This window comes from Pholcus phalangioides, unplaced genomic scaffold (assembly GCF_987345545.1).
Source record: "Pholcus phalangioides strain wild (caught in Gottingen) unplaced genomic scaffold, Ppha-v1.0 ptg000172l_1, whole genome shotgun sequence".
In the NCBI taxonomy this organism is placed as follows: Eukaryota; Metazoa; Arthropoda; class Arachnida; order Araneae; family Pholcidae; genus Pholcus; species Pholcus phalangioides.
The window spans coordinates 4727159-4747679 of NW_028301637.1; the positions used below are offsets into that span (position 1 = coordinate 4727159).

The 20521-nt window shown below is 36.4% G+C and overlaps 1 protein-coding gene across 2 annotated transcripts in view; it reads left to right on the forward strand.

Moving 5' to 3' along the window:
* The first annotated feature begins 2227 nt into the window (after positions 1 to 2227).
* The window catches only part of LOC149063598 (uncharacterized), a 43006-nt gene continuing 24712 nt past the window's right edge, over positions 2228 to 20521 (forward strand). Inside the window, exons 1-3 of one of the 2 annotated variants that reach the window (XM_089255799.1) lie at positions 2228 to 2418; positions 9974 to 10234; positions 15411 to 16647. In XM_089255799.1, the coding sequence (XP_089111925.1) occupies positions 2348 to 2418; positions 9974 to 10234; positions 15411 to 16647 (1569 nt within the window). In that variant the 5' untranslated portion in view covers positions 2228 to 2347. The remainder of the gene's footprint in view (positions 2419 to 9973; positions 10235 to 15410; positions 16648 to 20521) is intronic. The other variant, XM_089255798.1, reaches the window with a different exon arrangement.

Below are 20521 nucleotides of genomic sequence, written 5' to 3' on the forward strand. Positions count from 1 at the left end.
ACCCTCAGCAACACTACTCCTGTATATCTGTGCGACTGGCCCCAACAATTCATTAGCACCTTCCCTGAGAACCCTGGGATAGATATCATCTGGTCCTGGTGCTTTGCTTGCACATACATTTCTTAGAAGATTTAGGACCTCCACGTCTTCCACTTGAATATCGTTGAGCGTTTTATTACCCCATGCAACACCCGTATATCGAATATCATTATCTCCATTAAAAACCGACGCGAAAAAGTCATTGAAAGCACTACACATGCCTACATTGCTCTCTACTTTTGAGCCTCCTATCGAGAGGGGGCCAACTGTCCCCTTACATCCATTATTGACGTATCGAAAAAATGATTTTGGGTCAGAGCCAATGTTATCTGCCAACCTAGATTCAACTTGCTTTTTACTATCCCTTATCGCTTTCTTCAACAGTCTTCTTTTATCAGTAAACAATGATAGGTCACCTCGTCCACTTTTATACTCTCTGAATGCTCTTTTCTTTTCAAGATAAAGGTTCCGCACGCTATCCGTGAACCATAGAGGGTGTGATGTACAAACACGCTTTTTTCGAACAAAGGGTATGACGTCGTGCAAAACAGAGGACAGCTTCGTACTAAATTCTTCCCATTGACTTACCACCCCTACTGATTCCAACCGGTCTTTGAAAACTTCCGCTAACCTTCTTCGCAAAACATCAAAGTTAGTTCTCCGAAAACAAGGAACCAGTCTTTTGTTATCAACCTTACCCGAGGAAAAGTTACAGTGAAATCTGACGATACGATGATCACTGGAAGAAAACTCTTCCCCCACCGAAACATGTTCAACTAGATCCTCAGAACTAGTAAGAACTAAATCCAAAATAGCAGTACCCCTAGTGGCTTCTGATACATGCTGATACAAAAAATTTTCGAGCACCAACTTAAGAAAGTCTCTTTCATACTGATTTCCAGATGAAAGGTAGACTTTAAGCATATTTGGGATATTGGAAAATAGTTTTAGTTCCTTATTTGTACAGAAGTAGCGTCGTTGGTCATTCCGGGACACGAACCCGTTTCGTCAGGACGAGAGTGAAATATCTTAACCACTGGACTACACATCGCATCTTCAAAGTAGGTTTAGGAAGACTTTAAGGATATTTGGGATACTGTAAAAACTTTTGTATTCGTATTTGTATACAAGTAGCGTGATTGATCATCTCGGGATTCGACACAGGGTCTTCAGGTTGAGAGTGAGATATCTTAACGTTGGATTATATAGCACGTCTTCAAAAATAGGTATGGAAGACTGTAAGAATATTTGGAATAATCGAAACTAATTTGAGTTCCGTATTTGTACAGAAGTAACGTGGTTGGTCATTCCAGGATTCGAACCCAGGATGAGAATCAGATATCTTAACCACTGGACTATACAGCACGTTTGTCTGGTGTAAATATCAAACCAAGCGATAGGCGGGGCTTGTGAAAGCGCACCCTCTAATTTGTCGCGCAAACTACGTCACACACACATCTTAACTTTCTTCCAATCAAATCACAAGTGGCTAACCAAAAGTGAAACCAAAAGAAAAACATTTCTCTCTTTTGATTCGGGTCTCCTCAGGATAATTAAATTATGATTCAATAACAATAATTTTCAATATAAGATTTCCGGATTAAATGCATAAATATTCATCAAAATAAAAAAACATTTACATCATCGTATGGAAAAAAAATTAGCTTTCCAACGATATGTAACACGTAATACTTTCATTCATGATTAGTTGCATGGCAATTTTTCCGGTCCACAAGACAAAAAGAAATTTACAAAAATGCAATTAACACGTTTTCACGTCAAGACAATTAACTCACACACACATATACAACATGAGTTGTGAAACCTCAAGAACACTTGGGAAGTGTCCTTGGCCCTATACTTTTTTCACTTTTTATCGATAAACTCGATCAGGGTATCGATGGGATTACTAGCAAATTCGCAGATGATGTGAAGCTAATGGAGGTAATCGGGAATGAAAGCGATAGGGAGTTGCTCCAGACCAACTTAAACAGGATTGCAGCATGGGCAAATGAATGGAGCATGACGTTTAGCGTTGATAAGTGCATGGTCACTCATTTTGGTTCGAACAACCCACGGTTCTCTTACGAGTTGAATGGTGTCACTATCCCGGATGCAATACTTTTCTATTGTAAAATAATTGATTATGTATTTCCCCCGCTAGATGGCAGCACATTTTTCTGAATGCGTGGGGAGGGGGGGGAATTTTGTCCAAACGGAATTTTTCGAGGGAAATTTCGCTGGAAGAGGTTACTATCACTGATCTGGCAACTCTGCCTTGGTTTGTTGTTTGTTTGCTTCTTCAAACATGCCGAAGAGCTGCGCTGCGTACGGCTGCACGGGAACTTACGTGAAATGCTCTGCCGTATCTTTCCATCGGTGAGTATTATTATCTCCACATAACATGTAAATGGCTTACATTTTCGATATTTTAGTATATAATAATGTAGTTCTAATCCATGTCGATTGCATTTACATGTGCACCACATATACAGTAGACTGGGTAACTCGACACCCCGAAAGTATCCACAAACATGTCCAGTTAGCGGTTTTCATGGGCGGAGATACGCTCCCCCCCCCCCCCCAGCGTCAAAGGTGGAGTCACGCTCCCCCCCCCCCAGCGTCAAAGGTGGAGTCGACTGATCTAATGTATGTATGAATTGACATCATCTCGCCCCCCCCCCCAGACTACTCCGCTTTTGATGCTGGAGGGGGCAATGCCCCCTCACGCCCCCCATATCTCTGCCCATGCCCCCAGACTTTCAAGTCTATCGCCAACTATGAGGGTTTCGCTCTCAATTTTCGTCCGATCATTTTTGTGTACGTAATTATATACATTCGAACAATTCCATTGAATAAAATGCTGATTCTCGCATTAATTTCACACCTCATGGATGAATAATCAAGTATGTTTGTTTCTCTTTCGTGGGCGTCATTTGGGGGGGGGGGTTTCCTGGCTCTTGAAAATATACTAAAAATAGTGTATATATATATTCATTCATTGAGTACATGTTCTTCGTCCCCCTCCCCTGGAAAAAGTTGAAATGACGTTCCTGTTCTCTTTCCGTAGAGAAAACTACAAATCGGTAAATTCCCAATACATGCTGGTATACCGCAATTTGGCGACGGAACAGCTTTGGTATAAGGGACAGGTTGGCGATTTTTGGCGACTTTTTTTTCCGACGCTAAATATGTCCGACGGTTCGAGAAAATGCCGCCAGACACAACTTGCGCCAGAAAAAAAAAATCGCCAGCATAGAAAACAGTAAAAAACAATAAAAACAAATGGTATAAACAAAAATAAGCTTTGGATTATTTAAAAAATAAAACTGGATAAAAATAAATCAATCAGGGTTAATAAAAACCTGGACCGTTGTTTATGAAGCCCGGACGGTTAAAATGTTGTTTAAATAATAAATCAATCTGGGTTTAAATAAAGCCCAGACCGGTGTTTAAATGATAAATCGATCAGGGTTTAAATAAAGCCCGGACCGTTGGTTAAATAATAAAGCGATCAGGGTATAAATAAAATACGGGCACTGTTTAAATAAAGGGAAAAAAATTTAACAGTACAACCTGACCAGCGACGAAATTTGGCGTGTCCCTTATACCAAAGCTGTTCCGTTTTATGTTACAAGAGTGGCGTTATTTTTTCCCCACAAGCATTGTGTATAAATACCTGTTTTTAGACTGAATAAATATAGATTGCTCCCATTCACTTTTTGACTCCAGATCGTTTTTTTAGTTGTTTTCACTCGTAGTTACGAACCTTGAAAGTGATCGATCCTCAACAATATATTATAATAATAATTGTTATTTAATCAATGAACACTTTATAGGCCATACTTCGTACGGCGCATGCCTGGGGCACACAAATGGCTTCGCCACCTGCATTCGCGCTTGGACATCTCTTCACTCCTTGCGTGGATGGGGGGGGGGGGGTCAGAACCGAAAATATCGACTTCGGATCACCACGAATGCTGTGGCAAGACGCTATGCGGTTACTGCCCAAACACAGTCCCATCTTTATACAGAAGTCAATAACACTTCTTGGCCCTTGAAATTGTAGCCGATGCAGATACATTAAATCTACATGATCAATCATAACGGCGGAAGAAAAACAGTAAATAGCGTGAAAAACGGCATGGAAAAAACAAAATGGTAACAATAAGCTGGGCCAGAAATCGGGCGCAGTGGCGAATCTACGTTTTAGGACCTGGAAGAATTGTATTGGCAACATATTGCTGTTTTGGCACATAGGAAAATTTGACATTAAAATGGTATACCGCATATTGGGAATTGGCCGAAAATTCTTCTACAGTGTTCAGCTTATCCCTCGATTGTTCGGCTTTTTCATGAGTGAGTAGAAATTGACATATCACATCTATAACTTTTAATGCATCATGGCAAGATGGTGCAGATACTTTTTCATCTGAACTTTTTTATTGTATTTCTTCGGAACATGGAGCACTTCCTCTTTGATTGATTGATTGATTTCTAAAATATTGTCGTCTTCTAAAAGTCCTGAAGTTACAAGATCGAAGTCAATGCTCACAAATTCATCCTCGATAAAATCACCTGTAGCGTTATTTATGCTTTCTTCACACTGAGAGGAATCTTCGGAGAAGTTATCGTTTTGACAGAAGCAGTTCTGAATCATGGCACTCGTGACTGACTTCCCGCAGCCCCAAAGCAGAATATGCCGAAATCTGTGACGTATGTCGCAGAACAATCTGAAAGATTTTAAGAAAAATGTAGAAAACTGTATATTATGGTAACTGCAGAACATTTCCAGTCACCCGAAGCCTCGTTGCAGAACAATGCAAAGCATTCTGTTTTGGGGCCCCGCTGAATCAATCATTTCAACAGCATCTGAAACACAAATTTTTGCGTCCATTCCAACATTCACAAAATTTTTTGGTCTGTAACTTTCTGTAAAAAGTTTTCATACTTGGGATAATTCCTTGATCCAGTGGTTGTGAAGTTGCTGTTGAATTAGGTATTAAGAAGCATAATTTGATTGCAGGAAGGTCCTGGTTTGATTGCTTGTTTCGTATGAGCTGTGCAATTATCAAAAATAAATAAAACTTTTCTCACTCGAAAATTTTTTAACTTCCTCAACCATTGTTCGAAAATCTCTGTCATCCATGCCTTTTTGTTGCCATCATAGTTCATGTGAAGAGTTTTAACATTTTTAAAGCACTGTGGGTTTTTAGATTTTCTAATAACTAACACTTCAAATTCTTCAGAACTGTATAGTTTGTAGCCAAAAGCAATGTCAAACGATCTTTGTGTTTTTAACCTCCTTAGCATTTTTCGCTTTTGAAGGCAAGTGTTTCGTTAAGCAAAAAGCGAAAAAATAAACCTGTCTCATCACAATTAATCACATCTGCATCTTTATACCCTTCTATCATTGGTTTCAGAATATAATTTTTCCAATTTTCAACAGTTTCTTGAGATGCACACAGATATGCTCTTCCACAAACTTTCCTAAAAACAATGCTATGGCGCTCTTTGAATCGGGTCTACCATCCACTGCTTGCAATAAAATCATGTTGATTGAGACTTTTGCGAAATCCTTTGCTTTCTTTTGTATTATTGGTCCTGATAATGGGACTGGGTGAGATCGAGCAGATTTGAACCACAAAAGAGTTGTTTCTTCTATGTCACTAAAGACTAATTTTCGTATGCGTTTTCTGCTTGGTTCATAAGAAGATTCAAGTGCTGACAAAAAAAATTTTCCTTATTTTTGGCAAATGTTGAAATAGTGTTCTGTGCAACTACATATTCTTTGGTAAGTTCACTCTGAGTTTTACCCGATTCTAGTTTTTCAAAGTTGCAAACTTTTGGTTTTAAAGTTAAAGTATGAAGTTTGCATGGAGCCATTGTATATTCACGGCCATTGATACTCACGATTAAAGCAAAATGACATACTCAGTGTCCAACCAGGTTTTAGCTCTTTTACTCCTTTTCCAAGAAATTGTTGAACTGAGTTCCACCGTAAACATTCTTTGCAACGGACAATATCAAAATTCCCAATAGATAAGATTTTCATCCCTATTGGATGTTGACAATATTCACACTTTTTTTTATCATGAAAAGAATGAAGACCTTTTTTTGGAAACGCCACTTAAATGCTAAGCCGGCCGACAAGTCCCAAACATTCATTATTCTCATGCACACCCCCCCCCCCCAATCCAAAAAAGTGACCCATCATAGAGAACAAAGAAACAAAGGATTGTCCAAATACCCATGAGCAAAGTCAAAAAATTCTTAGAACTGGTATCACTAGAGATGTAAAATTCTCGAAAGTAATCTTTAGGAGAATATTCGAGGATATATTCTCTTGAAGGACTACTATTATAAACAACTTGAGAATATCCTCCAATATATAAATTATATATATTTGTATTTATAATATATATATGTATATTTCCTTGAAAATATTCTCTGGAAGGAGTACCTTTACAAATTACTTGGGGAATATTCTTATCGAAAGTAATAAGAATTATTCTCGAGTTATTAATAACAGTCATTCCAGAGAATATTCTTCAGTTATTTGTAATAGTAGTCCTTCTATAGATTATTCTCAAGAGTATTTGTAATAACATGTATTATAATATATAATCTCTATAAATAACTTGGGAATAATTCTTATTATTTTATGATAATATTCTCTGGTAATTTATAATACTAGCCTAGTCCTTCGAGAGAATATTCTCTCTCTTTCATTTCTCTTCCCGTAAAGAAGACGGAATATTGAAGTTTGTAGTCCACAATATTGAAGTTTAAAAGCAAGAAAATGAAACCAACATGGCTGAATTGCGCAACTTGCAAAGAAATGTGTGATACAGAATTTAAGTGTATGTACATTAGCAGTTCTGTATCTTCTTAGAATGAAGGTGATTATATAAGAATAACTTCCTTTGTCAATCAACTTTGGTTTTATTCTTTGTGCTTTGAACTTATTTCTGAAAATTTATGTAATTTTAAAATTTTATAAGGTTTCAATCTAAAGATTTCTAAAATCTTCATAACCAAACTTTTGAAATCTCTCATCATATCAAGAGAATATTCCAAAAATATTCTTGAACTAAAAGTTGTCATTGGGGGGTGAATATGTCAAAAATTGCTTTGTTATAAATGTTTCAGGCAATGAAAAACTGACTTATATTTCATAATATCTACATTGGTAAAAAAGATTTAAATTTTTAAAAAAATGAATATTCTCGATTATTCTGATTTTTTTAGGAGAATATTCTCACCTCACATCTCTAGGTAACACAAAGAAGAATCAATCATTTCTGACTGGTTTATTATCAAAAACCAGTCATGATAAAGGGACAAAAATCATCGAGTTATCGAGATTCCACTGTATAACATGAAGCTTGTTATACTATCTACTTGTGTTTGATAAATTACATTAGCATTCAATTTTTTTATAAACCTGTTTTTGTTCTTGAACGTTGAAATCTGTATAAATTCGTAGTTTTTCAGGTACACTATCTTCACTGTTGTATATATTGCTATTATTTGACATAAGCAATACACATGTGTAATATTGATGTCCGCATGTAAGCTCACCTGGACAAAAAAAATTGTCACCCATTGTGTATGTGAGTAATCACGTTAAACCACATAACTCTGCCCCAGGCCTTGATAACCACCTGGATTCAGTTAGGAGGGGAGTCCGCAAGGTTCTGCAGATACGTTGCATTCCATTTAAGCCACTTGCTGAGGAGTAGATCGTGCAAATCCACAACTACTCTCTGCTACCATGTTAGATGAGTTGATGCAACAGAGTCTATTATCTATGCATGTTTGTCAGAGCAAACCACGGCAGAAAATATGGAAGAAAGAGTTGCTTTTTAGAAATTTCCTCTTCAGAGCAAACAGCATTAGCAGAACACTTACTTGCAGTTTTCTGTGAGGATTTTTCCTTTTTGGTTTCAAGCAGGTCGTAGACTTGTGTCCACGTTCATCGCAATTAAAACAACAGATTCCCCCCCCCCCTTTTTGTAGCATTGGCAGGTTGCCTTTTTGTGAAAACATGGAATTCGATGGCAGTTTCAGAACTTCTTGGCATTTTCCAGTAGCAGGCTTTTCACGAATGAAGTCATGATTTCTTGTCCAGATCCGTGAATACCCAGGACAAGAGGCTTGTAATAGTCTGGTAATTTTGCAAGAATGAAACCACCAATGACGTGGAGGTCCAACAGCTTGCCAGATGTTCTTGAGTTGTTCCGCGATGATCATGAATTTATTCAGGTATTCATCTACTGTACTGCAATCATAAAAACAAATATCCATTGAGTACATGTCCACAATGGGACTTTAAAAGGACATCTTTTTGCTTTCAAGAAACTAATGAGGAACGTATGTTGGAAGTTCAATTTGATTTTTTTAAACAGCTTCGTAAACCAGATTCTACAATCATGGAATTGATTGTAGAATCATCCCCCCTCCCCCCATTCTATTTCTTAAAATAAAAAAAAAGGGAGGTGCAAAATATATATTGCTTTATTCCATTGGGATTGTTGTCCCTAAAATATGCTTCACGGCATTGTTTTACACCTTGGTAAGGTACTAGGTGAAAGAGAATTGCTCGTTATCGTTGAGATTAAAGCAGAAGTCCCTGAGGTTAAAAAAAAATCTAGAGAGAAAAATAACCCCTTCTCACACAGTTCCGTTTTAATGCATGGACTCACCCCAGTGCTGCCCGGGATCCTCAAAAGTAGAGGGGCCTCACGAAAATGAGATCTATTTAAAATTATCTAGAATTTACTAGGCAAAGCCTCAGAAAAACCACTTGGCAGGGGGCCCCATGATGCTCTTAAGATGGCCCTGTTCCTTCCCCAGGTCCGTAGCATGCTTTCTCGGGCGCTGACTTTTCTTGAAATGGTTATGCTCAGAAAAAGGAGTTACAAGTGCCCCCCTCCTCCCATTCCGCTCCGGTCACCATCCAAGTTGCTTCGGAATAGGTACGGGCCTGCCCAAGTTGCAGAGCCCGGTGCTTTAGCTGGTGTTTGCCTGCCCCTTCCGTTTCTTAGTACTGGGTCTGAAAGGGATAATTTTAAATGAAGTTCACGTGAGTTTTATAAATATGAAAGTAATCATACGAAAATATCACTTTCATTTAACCACTTTTATTATCAGTTTAACCCTTACGCGTGAAACTATACTTATTTTACCATAAAATTCAATTAAAATAAGTATGAAGTAGATAGATCCTTTGTGGTGAGTACCCTGCATGAATGTGTGACGTTTTTTTAATGTTTTTAAATCAAAAAAGTTGGGTTTTTATGCTTGTTTACGAGTTAAATGGTGGTAACCCCATTTTAGGAAGAAAGCTTTCCCGACTTCTTCGTCCCTTAATATCCAACCAAGAGGGGGGGGGGGGAAACGATCACCACACACAGAGTCTGATAATATGGTAGAATGAATCTGTCCTGTATTTTACGGGACAGTAATGACTAGCAAAAATTGCCTCCTCCAACACATCACTCTGGCTCCACACCTGGGGGGGGGGGGGGGGGGGGCACTGACTACTGTTTTTGCACCGGGCGCAACTAGGTCTAAGACCAGCCCTGCCTCCATGCTTGCATGCCAAGGTGACTAATTTTTGGTCCCTTGAGCTTATAATATTAAATGTCATATTTGTTCATTTCTGAACCGAAGTTTTATGGTTTAAAAAATTGTGCATTCTTTCAATAAGGTAACAACGGGATAAATAGCATGGTGTGTTCAAATTAATGTTAAATTTAATGTTCATGTAAATTTTGGATTGAGGAAAAATTTTAAAAATCAGTCAAAAGAAGGAATTGTAAAACCAACCGAAATGTATTTATGTTACTCATATAAATGTGGTTGTGATATCATTGTTGGCCAGTTTGTATAATCATTAATTATTATAAGAATCAATTTTCAATTCTAGCTTCCCTAAAGACCCAGAGCGCAGAAAACTATGGACTAGAAATTTAAGGCGATTGGACTTTTTTCCAACTGAACACACTTCGATATGCTCCAAGCACTTTGAAGAAGATTGCTTTGATAGAGAAAAGTTTGGGGGAAGATGGCTGAAGCCTACTGCTGTGCCAACGATATTCAACTTCCCTGAATGCTTGCAACCGGAGGAAATCTCCAGTGGGCCGCCAAAGAAGAGGCCTCATCGTAAAAAAGCTCCACCTAAAGAACAGTGAGTGTGTTTGTGTATAATGTCTAAATGGATGTTCTGTAGTAGAGCAGACCACTGGTCACAGTTCTTGGTTTCTACTACCAAACTTCAATGAATTTACTGGCTCTATCCCAATATATACGGATTACCTTTTTTTGCCAAATATACTGTGATGTGATCACTTTCACAGAAAGTGAAAGTTGTTGCATTGTTTCCCTGGTGATTTAAAGCATTCCCCGGGCAATAACATTCTTTTCTTTTGTTTCTGCTGTCATGTTTTTTTGCCTTGCGTCCTTTTTTTTTTTTTTCCTTTTTTTTTTCTTATTGCTATGGCCGAGCAAGTTAATTTTTTTTTTCATCAAAAATCCAATGTCGATTTCTGTATGCAGTAGGGTCTGATGGCATGAAGTTATGATTGCAGAACCTGCAATGCTCCAGTGAAGTCCCCCCCCCCCCAAATGATATAAGCCAGTGTTTCCCAACCTTTTGAAGTTTGCTGCAACCTTGGAAATAGCATTAAAAACTTGCAGCACCGTTCCTTGAATACAGAATACTATTTACTACAACAAAAATCACAGTACAAATACACTAATAGAGTTTTGTTCGATTAATCATTAACTTGAAACTTATTTATGATTGATGCTTAGAGCACATATACTTGATATCAGTCCTTACAGTTGGCAACGAAACACGCATATTGTCCTCTGGTCTTGCAGTCTATTTCTTGCTTTGTATGTATTTTATTGTCCCCATAGCAGAGAAGGCTTGCTCACATAGATATGTTGGAAAGGGAAAAAGTGTGTTAATTACTTTCTTCATTAGATTATAATACTCCCCTCTCTCAGTCCATGCCAAAAACGCAGCCACAGAAGCCTCACTCTTGGTAAACTTGGTATGTCTTGTGTCACCCCTTAACTGATATCGTGGCACACCGGTTGGGAAAGACTGATGTAAGTGATGGCGTTTCCTGGTGCTGCCAAAAAAGGGGGACGAGCATTCCATGAACCGATCCATACAGGTGGTACCTGGCTCAAGGCGAGGCGATTACCCATGATAAAAATCTTTAGACTCGTGTATCTGTGGGTGAAAAAACCAGCCACAACTGGATTATCAATAAACTGAGTATGGGTTTAAAAACACTGATGGAATGGGTGAGCTTCTGTTGGGAAGTTTGTGTCGAAGCAATTGCAGCCAACAATATTGTGGGAAATGCTCACATGAATACAATTAAAAGGGATACTAAGATAGTTTAATCCATTGATCCTGATTAAATAGAAAAACAGAATAGTACAACAAAAGCGTCAGTGTGGGAGGCCATGTCTGGTCACCCACGTACACGTTGACGTCTGCCTCTGAGCTCCGTATACATCGTCAGAGGGTGCTCTTATATTATTACCGTGAAAGATAGGACGTCTTCCTTCCTACATCAGCCATTCTGATCTGTAGCATGCGCCCTCGCATGTGGAATACGCGTACATGTAATATGTACATACAAATAAGCAAATAGACAAAAACTTGCCAGGAAAAAAAATTTTTAAAAATTCGGCATAATATGGTTAAACGGCAATAATAATTATAATAAAAGGCATCTTAGAAGTAATAATCACTAAGCACATCCGCAAACAACAAAAAGATAAAAAAATACTGACCCGTAAATAAAAATTAAAACACGTAAAAATAAAAATCAGCGACAAAAAGCACATCATGAGAAAAAATATCAAAAATTAGAAAACACGCTAAAAGAAAGAAAATATATATACATAAACACACAAAAAAATATTACGTAAGTTCCGTAATAACACGTCTAGAGAAAAATAATAATACGCTTAATCGTGAAATAATACGCTTATAATCATCTATCATTCATGGAAATACGAAATCAATAGGATCATGAATTATAAAATCAATCACGTTAAAATGAAAAAGGAAGTAGAAAAAAAATATATACATAATGAAATCAAAAAGTCAAATATTCATATTATTGTGACAATGTCGTTCAGTTTGTATTTGATTGGATGTCTTCTACGATAGTTATACGTCTTTATAACCTTTAACATGTGTTTAAAGATTTTGTTGGACGTCGGCAGATGTCCAAGGTGATTGATATTGTAGGTGTTCAAAGGGGTATCGTCTTTTTGATGGGGATGCAAACTACTCGGTTTGGCAGTCTTTCTATTAGGTTTTCGGGCAGCTTGATGAACGCTGTTGGATATCCGAAAAGATATAGTAACAGCCAAAATTACAACGAAGAGGTATGCTGCAACACTTATATATGAGAAATATTTTAGAGATAATAGCAGAAGTAACACCAACACAAACACTATAGCACTTTCTTTCACATCTGTCCAATGCATCAATGCGGCAACTAGAGAAAAGAAACGGCAACAACCTTCATCATCAATGTTGTTATCAGGTTCAGCTTCCACGACGGCGGACGCTGTTGAATGCTTTACCACCTTCTCGTCATCTGTGTTGACCATGTGTGAAACCAGCTTATCGCACACAGGACTCATCTCTTTCTCATCATCAATATCGTCTTCAAGCGAATCGAAGAATTGTTCCTCTCAATATCACGTTCGATGAAAGGCAGTTGTCTGGGAGGATGAGACGTCTGTTTATCGTCTCTGACCATGATGCAAAGTTCAGCATTGGTAGTTTCGGTTTTAGTAGGCACATGAGATGGAAATAATTGGTCACCGTCAGTTTGGGTTTCTTTTGAGACTAAGGACGAAATGTCAACTTTGAGAAAGACCTCATCATCTCTTTCAAGTCGTTCAAAACCAGCCAATAATTTCCGTCTTGAAAGCTATGATGGCTTTTGACTTTTTAAGTTGTAATTCTATAAACTGTTTCTGAAAAATGAGAGTTCGGAATCGTCGTCACAGCAGCATTTTTGTTTACATGCAGGGGATCCCATGGGGTGAACGAGTCTCTGTTCTGCTTAGTATAAGGGTGGATATGTGGTGGGGTGGCATCCGTGTGCAGTGATACTTTTTTTAATCTTTTCAAGAACTGAAGCCTGCAATTTTCCTGATATGGAGAATTTTGTGTCATCATCATCACTGTCCTCCTCTGAAGAATTATTATTACTATTATAATTGTGAAACTCTTGCACATTCAACAAAAAGTTAAAAATTTTGTCACAAATCTGTTCCTTTGTTTCTGGGATTTCCAAATGCAGGGTATTTCCGACTGAAATTAACTGACACAAATTAAACGATTCAAGAATTATTTTTTTCTTTCGGGAACATCAACATTTCAAGGAAATCCCTTGAAAGCTCAAAGCTTTTTTTTCTGTTGCTTCGATCGAAGGGTTTGTCAAAAATGATGTCATTTAGCAGTTGTATTACTGATGATTTCGCAAATTTTAGAGTTTGAGCAATGGATGGAATTTCTCCGAGATAAATCTCCATTATGAGAAAAAGAACTCGCCCCATCTGATGAAACAAAAAAGTCTGCTAAATAATCCAAATGCACACACACAGTACAGCACTCGCGTTGCGCAGCTTCTCGTCTCGTCTACCAAATGTCACTACACTCATCATTTATCTAGGGGATGGTTGGGTTGAAAGGCTGAGCCCCCAAATGTGGGGAATGCTCACATGAATACAATTAAAAGGGATACTAAGATAGGTTAATCCATTGATCCTGATTATATAAAAACACAATAATACAACAAAAGCGTCAGTGTGGGAGGCCACGTCTGGTCTCACCCACGTACACGTTGACGTCTGCCTCTGAGCTCCGTATACATCGTCAGAGGGCGATCTTATATTACCGTGAAAGATAGGACGTCTTCCTTCCTACAATATCAAAATCAGAAGTCCAGGCATGGCTGTCGAGATTGATGAGAGCAAATTTTTTGAACAAAAATGCAATCACAACAAGCATGTTATGGTGGTTATCTTGGTCAGTCGCCAAGGTACAAGTCGTTTGGCAATCAAAAAAGTCGCCAAAAAAGAGAATCTGTAAATAAATTTGAGAATTCAGATTTCAGAGAATCTGATTTTGATAACATTCGTGCAAAGCAAATATTATCAATAACTTCATTGGGTGTATATGCTCGAATCAGTTGCAGGTGGCATCAAGTGGCGTGCTTGATTATATTGATCGGTACATTTACATGTTGAAAGAGATAGGTCCAGTTGTCTTGACAGGATTTACTCTTCCAATTTTTTCACTCTGGCTAAGTTGTAATTCTATGAACTGTTTCTAAAAAAGGAATTGATCAAACAATACTGACTCATCTATTGGTACCCTTTTACAATTCAGAAACATTAATTTCACAATTAATTAATTGTTTCAGCCCAAGATGGTATGGGGGCTACAATGGTTCAAATAGATTTGGCATCCATTGCTTACGTAAAATATCAACATGGCAAAAATATACTGGTCAAATAATAAATTTCTAGTGTAATATCTAACGTAGCAGAAAGTTAAATGGGAAAAATGTTAAAAATAATTATATTTCATTGCGTAGACAGAAACTGGGGTTTGCTCCAGTTTTTGTCTGCACAACAGAATAATGAATGCGAGAAAGACATGCCGAAATCCTTTTTTGGGACAGGGCGGAAAAATCAGGACATCTGGCCACCTTAACCCAATACAATATCAGACCCAGGGCCAGAGTCCTCTCGATTTCTGTACGGCCTCTGTTAGCCAAGACGTCAACTGATGACCTCTTGAGACAGTGATCAGTCAGCTATACATATACAATGTGGTCCAATGCATAAAAAGCAAGATATGTTTATGTGGAGAAACAAACTTCTAATTTTTCTCTGCTTTTTCTCATACATAGCTGCATTCATCTGAATCAAAAACACTCTTGTCTAACATTATCTGGCCAAGCAAAGTTAATGCATGACAACAAGTTTTCCATCTATCAGGCGGTTGCACCCATTCACATTTAAATGGGATTGGAAGGGTGCTTTCTGAGTTTCAAACATGTATGATTTCAAGAGATAGGTAGAAGTTACATTATTTGCTCTTTTTCATTGAAAAAAAATGTCATTAAAAATTAAAATTTCTCTAGGACAAAATTTTTGTGATAGAACATTTCAGCAAGTGTCAGAACATTTCAGCTTTGTGACATGTTTTAGAACGAATTGACATTTTTTTTATTTATTTTTATTTATTGTTTATCACAACTTTTCATAATTAGCTGTGGAACTATATAGGTAATTGTTTATCTTTTCAGAGAAATAAATAAATCCTCAGAAAATCACCAACAAAATAATAAGTGTGAAGAAGAAAATTGTGTGGTACCCAAAGCTGTGAAAGTCAGGAAAAAAAGGCGTGCCCTCACTGGCGATTTTAATAATGAACAAACTAATAAGTGCGAAGAAGAAAATTGTGTGGTACCCAAAGCAGTGAAAGTCAAGAAAAAAAGGCTTGCCTTCACTGGCGATTTTAATAATGAATGTGAAGAAGAAAATCCTGTGGTACCTGAAGCAATGAAAGTCAACATTATTAAAATCACCGGCAATTTTAATAATGAACAGAATAATGAATGCGAGAAAGAAAATCCTGTGGTACCCAAAGCTGTGAAAGTCAGGAAAAAAAGGCTTGCCTTCACTGATGATTTCAATGAAGAACAGAATAATGAATGCAAAGAAGAAAATCCTGTGGTACCCAAAGCAGCGAAAGTCAACATTATTAAAATCACCGGCAATTTTAATAATGACCAGAATAATGAATGCAAGAAAGAACATCCTGTGGTACCCAAAGCTGTGAAAGTCAGGAAAAAAAGGCTTGCCTTCACTGATGATTTCAATAATGAACAGAATAATGAATGCAAAGAAGAAAATCCTGTGCTACCTGGAGCAATGAAAGTCAAAATTATTAAAATCACCGGCAATTTTAATAATGAACAAAATAATGGAGGCGAGAAAGAAAATCCTGTGGTACCCAAAGCAGTGAAACTCAAGAAAATAAGGCTTGCCTTCACTAGCGATTTCAATAATGAACAAAATAATGAATGTGAAGAAGAAAATCCTTTGGTACCTGTAGCAGTCAAAGAAAACAGGCTTGCCTTCACTGACAATTTCAATAATGAACAGAATAATGAATGCAAAATACAAAATCCTGTGGTATCTGAAGCAATGAAGGTCAACATAATTAGAATCACCGGCAATTTTAATAATGAACAGAATAATGAAGGTGAGAAAGAAAATCCTGTGGTACCCGAAGCAGTGAAAGTCAAGAAAAAAAGGCTTGCTTACATTGGTGATTTCAAAGATGATAACTCACTCTCACCGGCAGAGATGAAGAAATGGCAGATTGCAAAAGCAGTTATTCAAAAGCAGAAGAAAAAACTGCAAGCATTACAGAAAAAGAATACAAGACTCAAAAAGAAAGTTGCTAATCTCTCTAATATGCTGCAAGAGCCAAAGCAGAAAAATTGTAAAAGTGAAAATGCAAAAGATACATTAGAGGTATGAAAAGTATATATTTACTTGCATCAGAAAAAATAGCTTTTACTTTGCATTTTAAGAATGATCAATTCAAAGTGTTTTTTCTCCTCAAATATTCTTTCACAAGTAAAAAACTTCTATTTTTAACTTGAATTCTTATTGATTCAACTCCAATCAGTTTATTTGTGAAATTGTTATATGCATATTCGAGTTACAGTAGGACCGGACAAATCGATAATCTTTATTTCAGTCGAAAGTTTTTTTGCAAATGGGAACTTTTTTCTTTATCTAAATTCAGTTTCAGATTTTTCTAATACATTGGCCCCATTTTATTTTAATTTTTTTTCTCCTAGATTGCTGAGAATCTTTCCCTGTTGAAATTTTATGTGTGTATTAGGCATGTGGCGAATAGTGATTTAGCCGAATATCGAATATTCAGCAGCTATTATATCAATTTCATAATGTATCAATTTCCATAAAATTCATTGATAAAATTGCTGTTTTTAATTGAAAATAAAATTATTGGTAATTTTTCAAATGATTAATATATATATATATTGAATTTTAATTAGGGGTCATTCAAGTATTATGTCAGTATCGAGGGAGGGGAAGATTTCGGATTTGATGACAAGGGGGGGGGGGTTTGAAGGTTATTTCTTTTATTTCATCAACCACCCTTTTTGAAGATATGAAATATTCTAAGCTGCTGAAGAAATTTTGCTGACGGGGGGGGGGGGGGGGGGTCAAAAATGGCTAAAAAAAAATCTGCTTACGTAATACTTGAATGGCCCCTTATGCAATTTATTATTTAATTAAATATTGAAGAACTGGTAATTAGAAGATTTTTGTTGCCACAATACTGACAATCAAATTTAATGATGATATAGACTATTGTATTTTAATATTACTTATAGAATCAATTTTTCAGCACTTCTTACAATTTTACATCAAATTTAAAAAGTGGTGGCAACCATTATTTGCTTCAACTAGTGATGCCTGATAAAATGTATAACTTGTTTTCTTATACTTTTCCTTTTTAGATGTCTTCTTTCAGAAGTTCAATACTTATCTTGCCTAGTTACATCTTTCAGTTAGCAAACTTGTATAATTCATGCTCACTTCCACCTAGTATACAGTAAAACCAGATAAGTCATCACTCGAGTTATTGAGAAATTATGACTTCTTAAGCGGAGAGACGACCTAAGCGAAGTCCCGTCAGTTGCAATGTTCAATACTTTGCATATCGTATAAATTCAAAATATATCATTTATCAAAATATGAATTAAAACTACAATATTAATAAAATTTATAGATAATGAAAAAAAAACGAAATTTTTGAAATTTTAAGCATTTAGTATTCAATTTACTGTAGTTGATTACTGGTAAAATACATTTGTAAACTTACGATTTATACTAGTATTTTTTTTTTAATTTACATTAATCAGAGAGCAAATAATAAAATAATATTTTTCTACAATGCAATTAACGCACATTAATTTTATATGTGCATGGCACATTTAATTTTAGTGATTTGAATTTTTTATCGGTAGTTCATGATAAAAAATATGAAGTAATCTCAAACACAGGGCCAAATTTTGAATTCCTTGGAAAGGGCAAAACAGACAGAGTTCTCAACTGTGGGGAAAATGTCTGGTCCATCAACAAATACATTTTGTTTAAATTTTAAGCCCCCACATTAATAGGGGTTCATGCAGGCCCATCATTTTGGGAGGGGTCGGGGGGCTGTTGCCCCCCCCAACCCCGGCTTCTTTTGAAAATACACTAAAAATAGTATATATATGTACAAATATATACACGTACATTGAGTACATGTTGTTTGCCTCCCCCCCCCCGCCAAATGACAGCCCTGGGCTCATGTGGAAATTAGGTCCCTAACGCTTCAAGAACTTCTGACTTTTCATTTGGAAAATGAACTTCCTCTGTGTCACTTTCTTTATTCGAACTGTTCCATTTTGGTACATGGGTCATTCCCAAAAAAAAGTCAAAACTGTTTCCGAGACTTTGTAATTTTTTTTACAAAATTTCAGAGCACTCTGGTGGTAATTTTAATTTTTTTCTAGTTCTTCATTTAATTCTCTGTCGTGCAGTGTTTCTTAATTTGTTTCAGACGGTATCTAATTTTTTTTAAATCATTGTTTGTAGCAAAACGTCAAAATCTGGCTGTCCCAGCTTCAAAAAAGTGTTAAACAAAGAGACGTGGTGCAAACCTGGAATTTTTTTTCAGAAAACTTGGAATCACATTTTATATATGTGCCATAGATGAATAAAATTTGGGGAAAAAAAATTGTTTTCTTATGAAAAACTATTTTTTTGTTCATGTCCCAAAGTTTTCCCCATTTTAAAATGTCCACTCTGTTACGCGGTCATTTGGAAAATATATTTTTATACCAGATTAAATCTGACAACACTTTTGAGCTCATTGAAAGGTTTACTTTGAATGCGTGATCAACAATTTTGGATTTGACTTTTGCAAAATGACTTAATATTATTTTATGTCTTTAGTACCAGATTTTTCTCTGTCAGATGGCCACTCTGTTACGTTATTATCATAAATAATTAAGATTTTTTTTTTTCATCTATATCGGCATCTAGTGATAGCACATGGAGATATGCTTCAAAATATAATAAAAGTTTTCACAAATCATATTTAAATTTATAATGGAAAAAAAAATAATTTAGGCTAATTTGTCCACTCTGTTACGTCTTTCAAAAACTCAACCAACGCAACAGAATGGAAACTATGATTTAAAGTGAAGTTTTCTTAGTTAAGAGGTTTTAAATTAAATTTAATAAGTTATCTATTCAATTTAAACCCTTTACCACATTCTCCCCCATCATATTTTTTCAGTTAAATATTAAATAGTATTAAATAGTACAGATCGTCAAAATCACTGCCAAGCACAGATCCAGGGAGATTTGACATAAGGGGCATTTTAGTATGAATAAAGGTTGTTATGGGACAATATGGCAATACATTCTGTATTTTAAGGGACAGAACAATTATTTCCCTATATTATTTTTGTTTCCTGGCTCTATCCTTCCCCCCCCCCCTAAGTCTCTCTGGATATACTCGATCACTAATGTAAAAGACATGAATGTAAAATTTATACCAACATCAAATTACAATTCAATTTCAACAAAAAATTTTGAAGTAAAAGAAAGTTGGAATCATAAATGTCTCATGTCCCGCCTCTAGAGGCGTACACGTATTCTCAGGATCGACACTGCGACAGAGATCCAGCCAAAAAAAGAGTTACAAGTTCACATATATTATTTGCTGTTGTGCCGAGATTTATTCAGTATAGAGGTCATTATAATGCCTCAGTTCCGAATCTCTAAACAACTCGTGAAAAATACAAACATATTTAAATTGCCACAGAACACGAGAAGAATTTTCCAGATGAAACAAAGAAATGATAAAAGATTCAAATGTACTATCCATTATAAAGTTTACCCAGAAATGAGGCTATCTTACGGCCCGAGTTCTAAGTCTACTCACAAATCTTTAGGCACACAAAAGTGTATTAATGTGATAAAACCTTCCACTTCACAAGTAGACAATAATTCTATGTTATTGCCAGTATTCTAGGTATACGTCTAATGACCTTTTCATTATATCAATTGGTACATATTCCGGTTTCTCAATATTGTGAGTAAACCCATAGATTTGTATCCTCTTGGCGCCAAAATTTTCCTTTGCTGTTCCTAATAAGGGCATTCATATACATAATAATATCTTCTTGCCGCTCGTCCTCCGCAAAATACACACGACCCATCCTTGTGATGCCTCCACTCTTGGTAATAACCAATGGAGCCATGTTCTGTGAAAATCTGATTAATATAGAAGCAGTGCCGTCTTAACGCATGGGCCCAC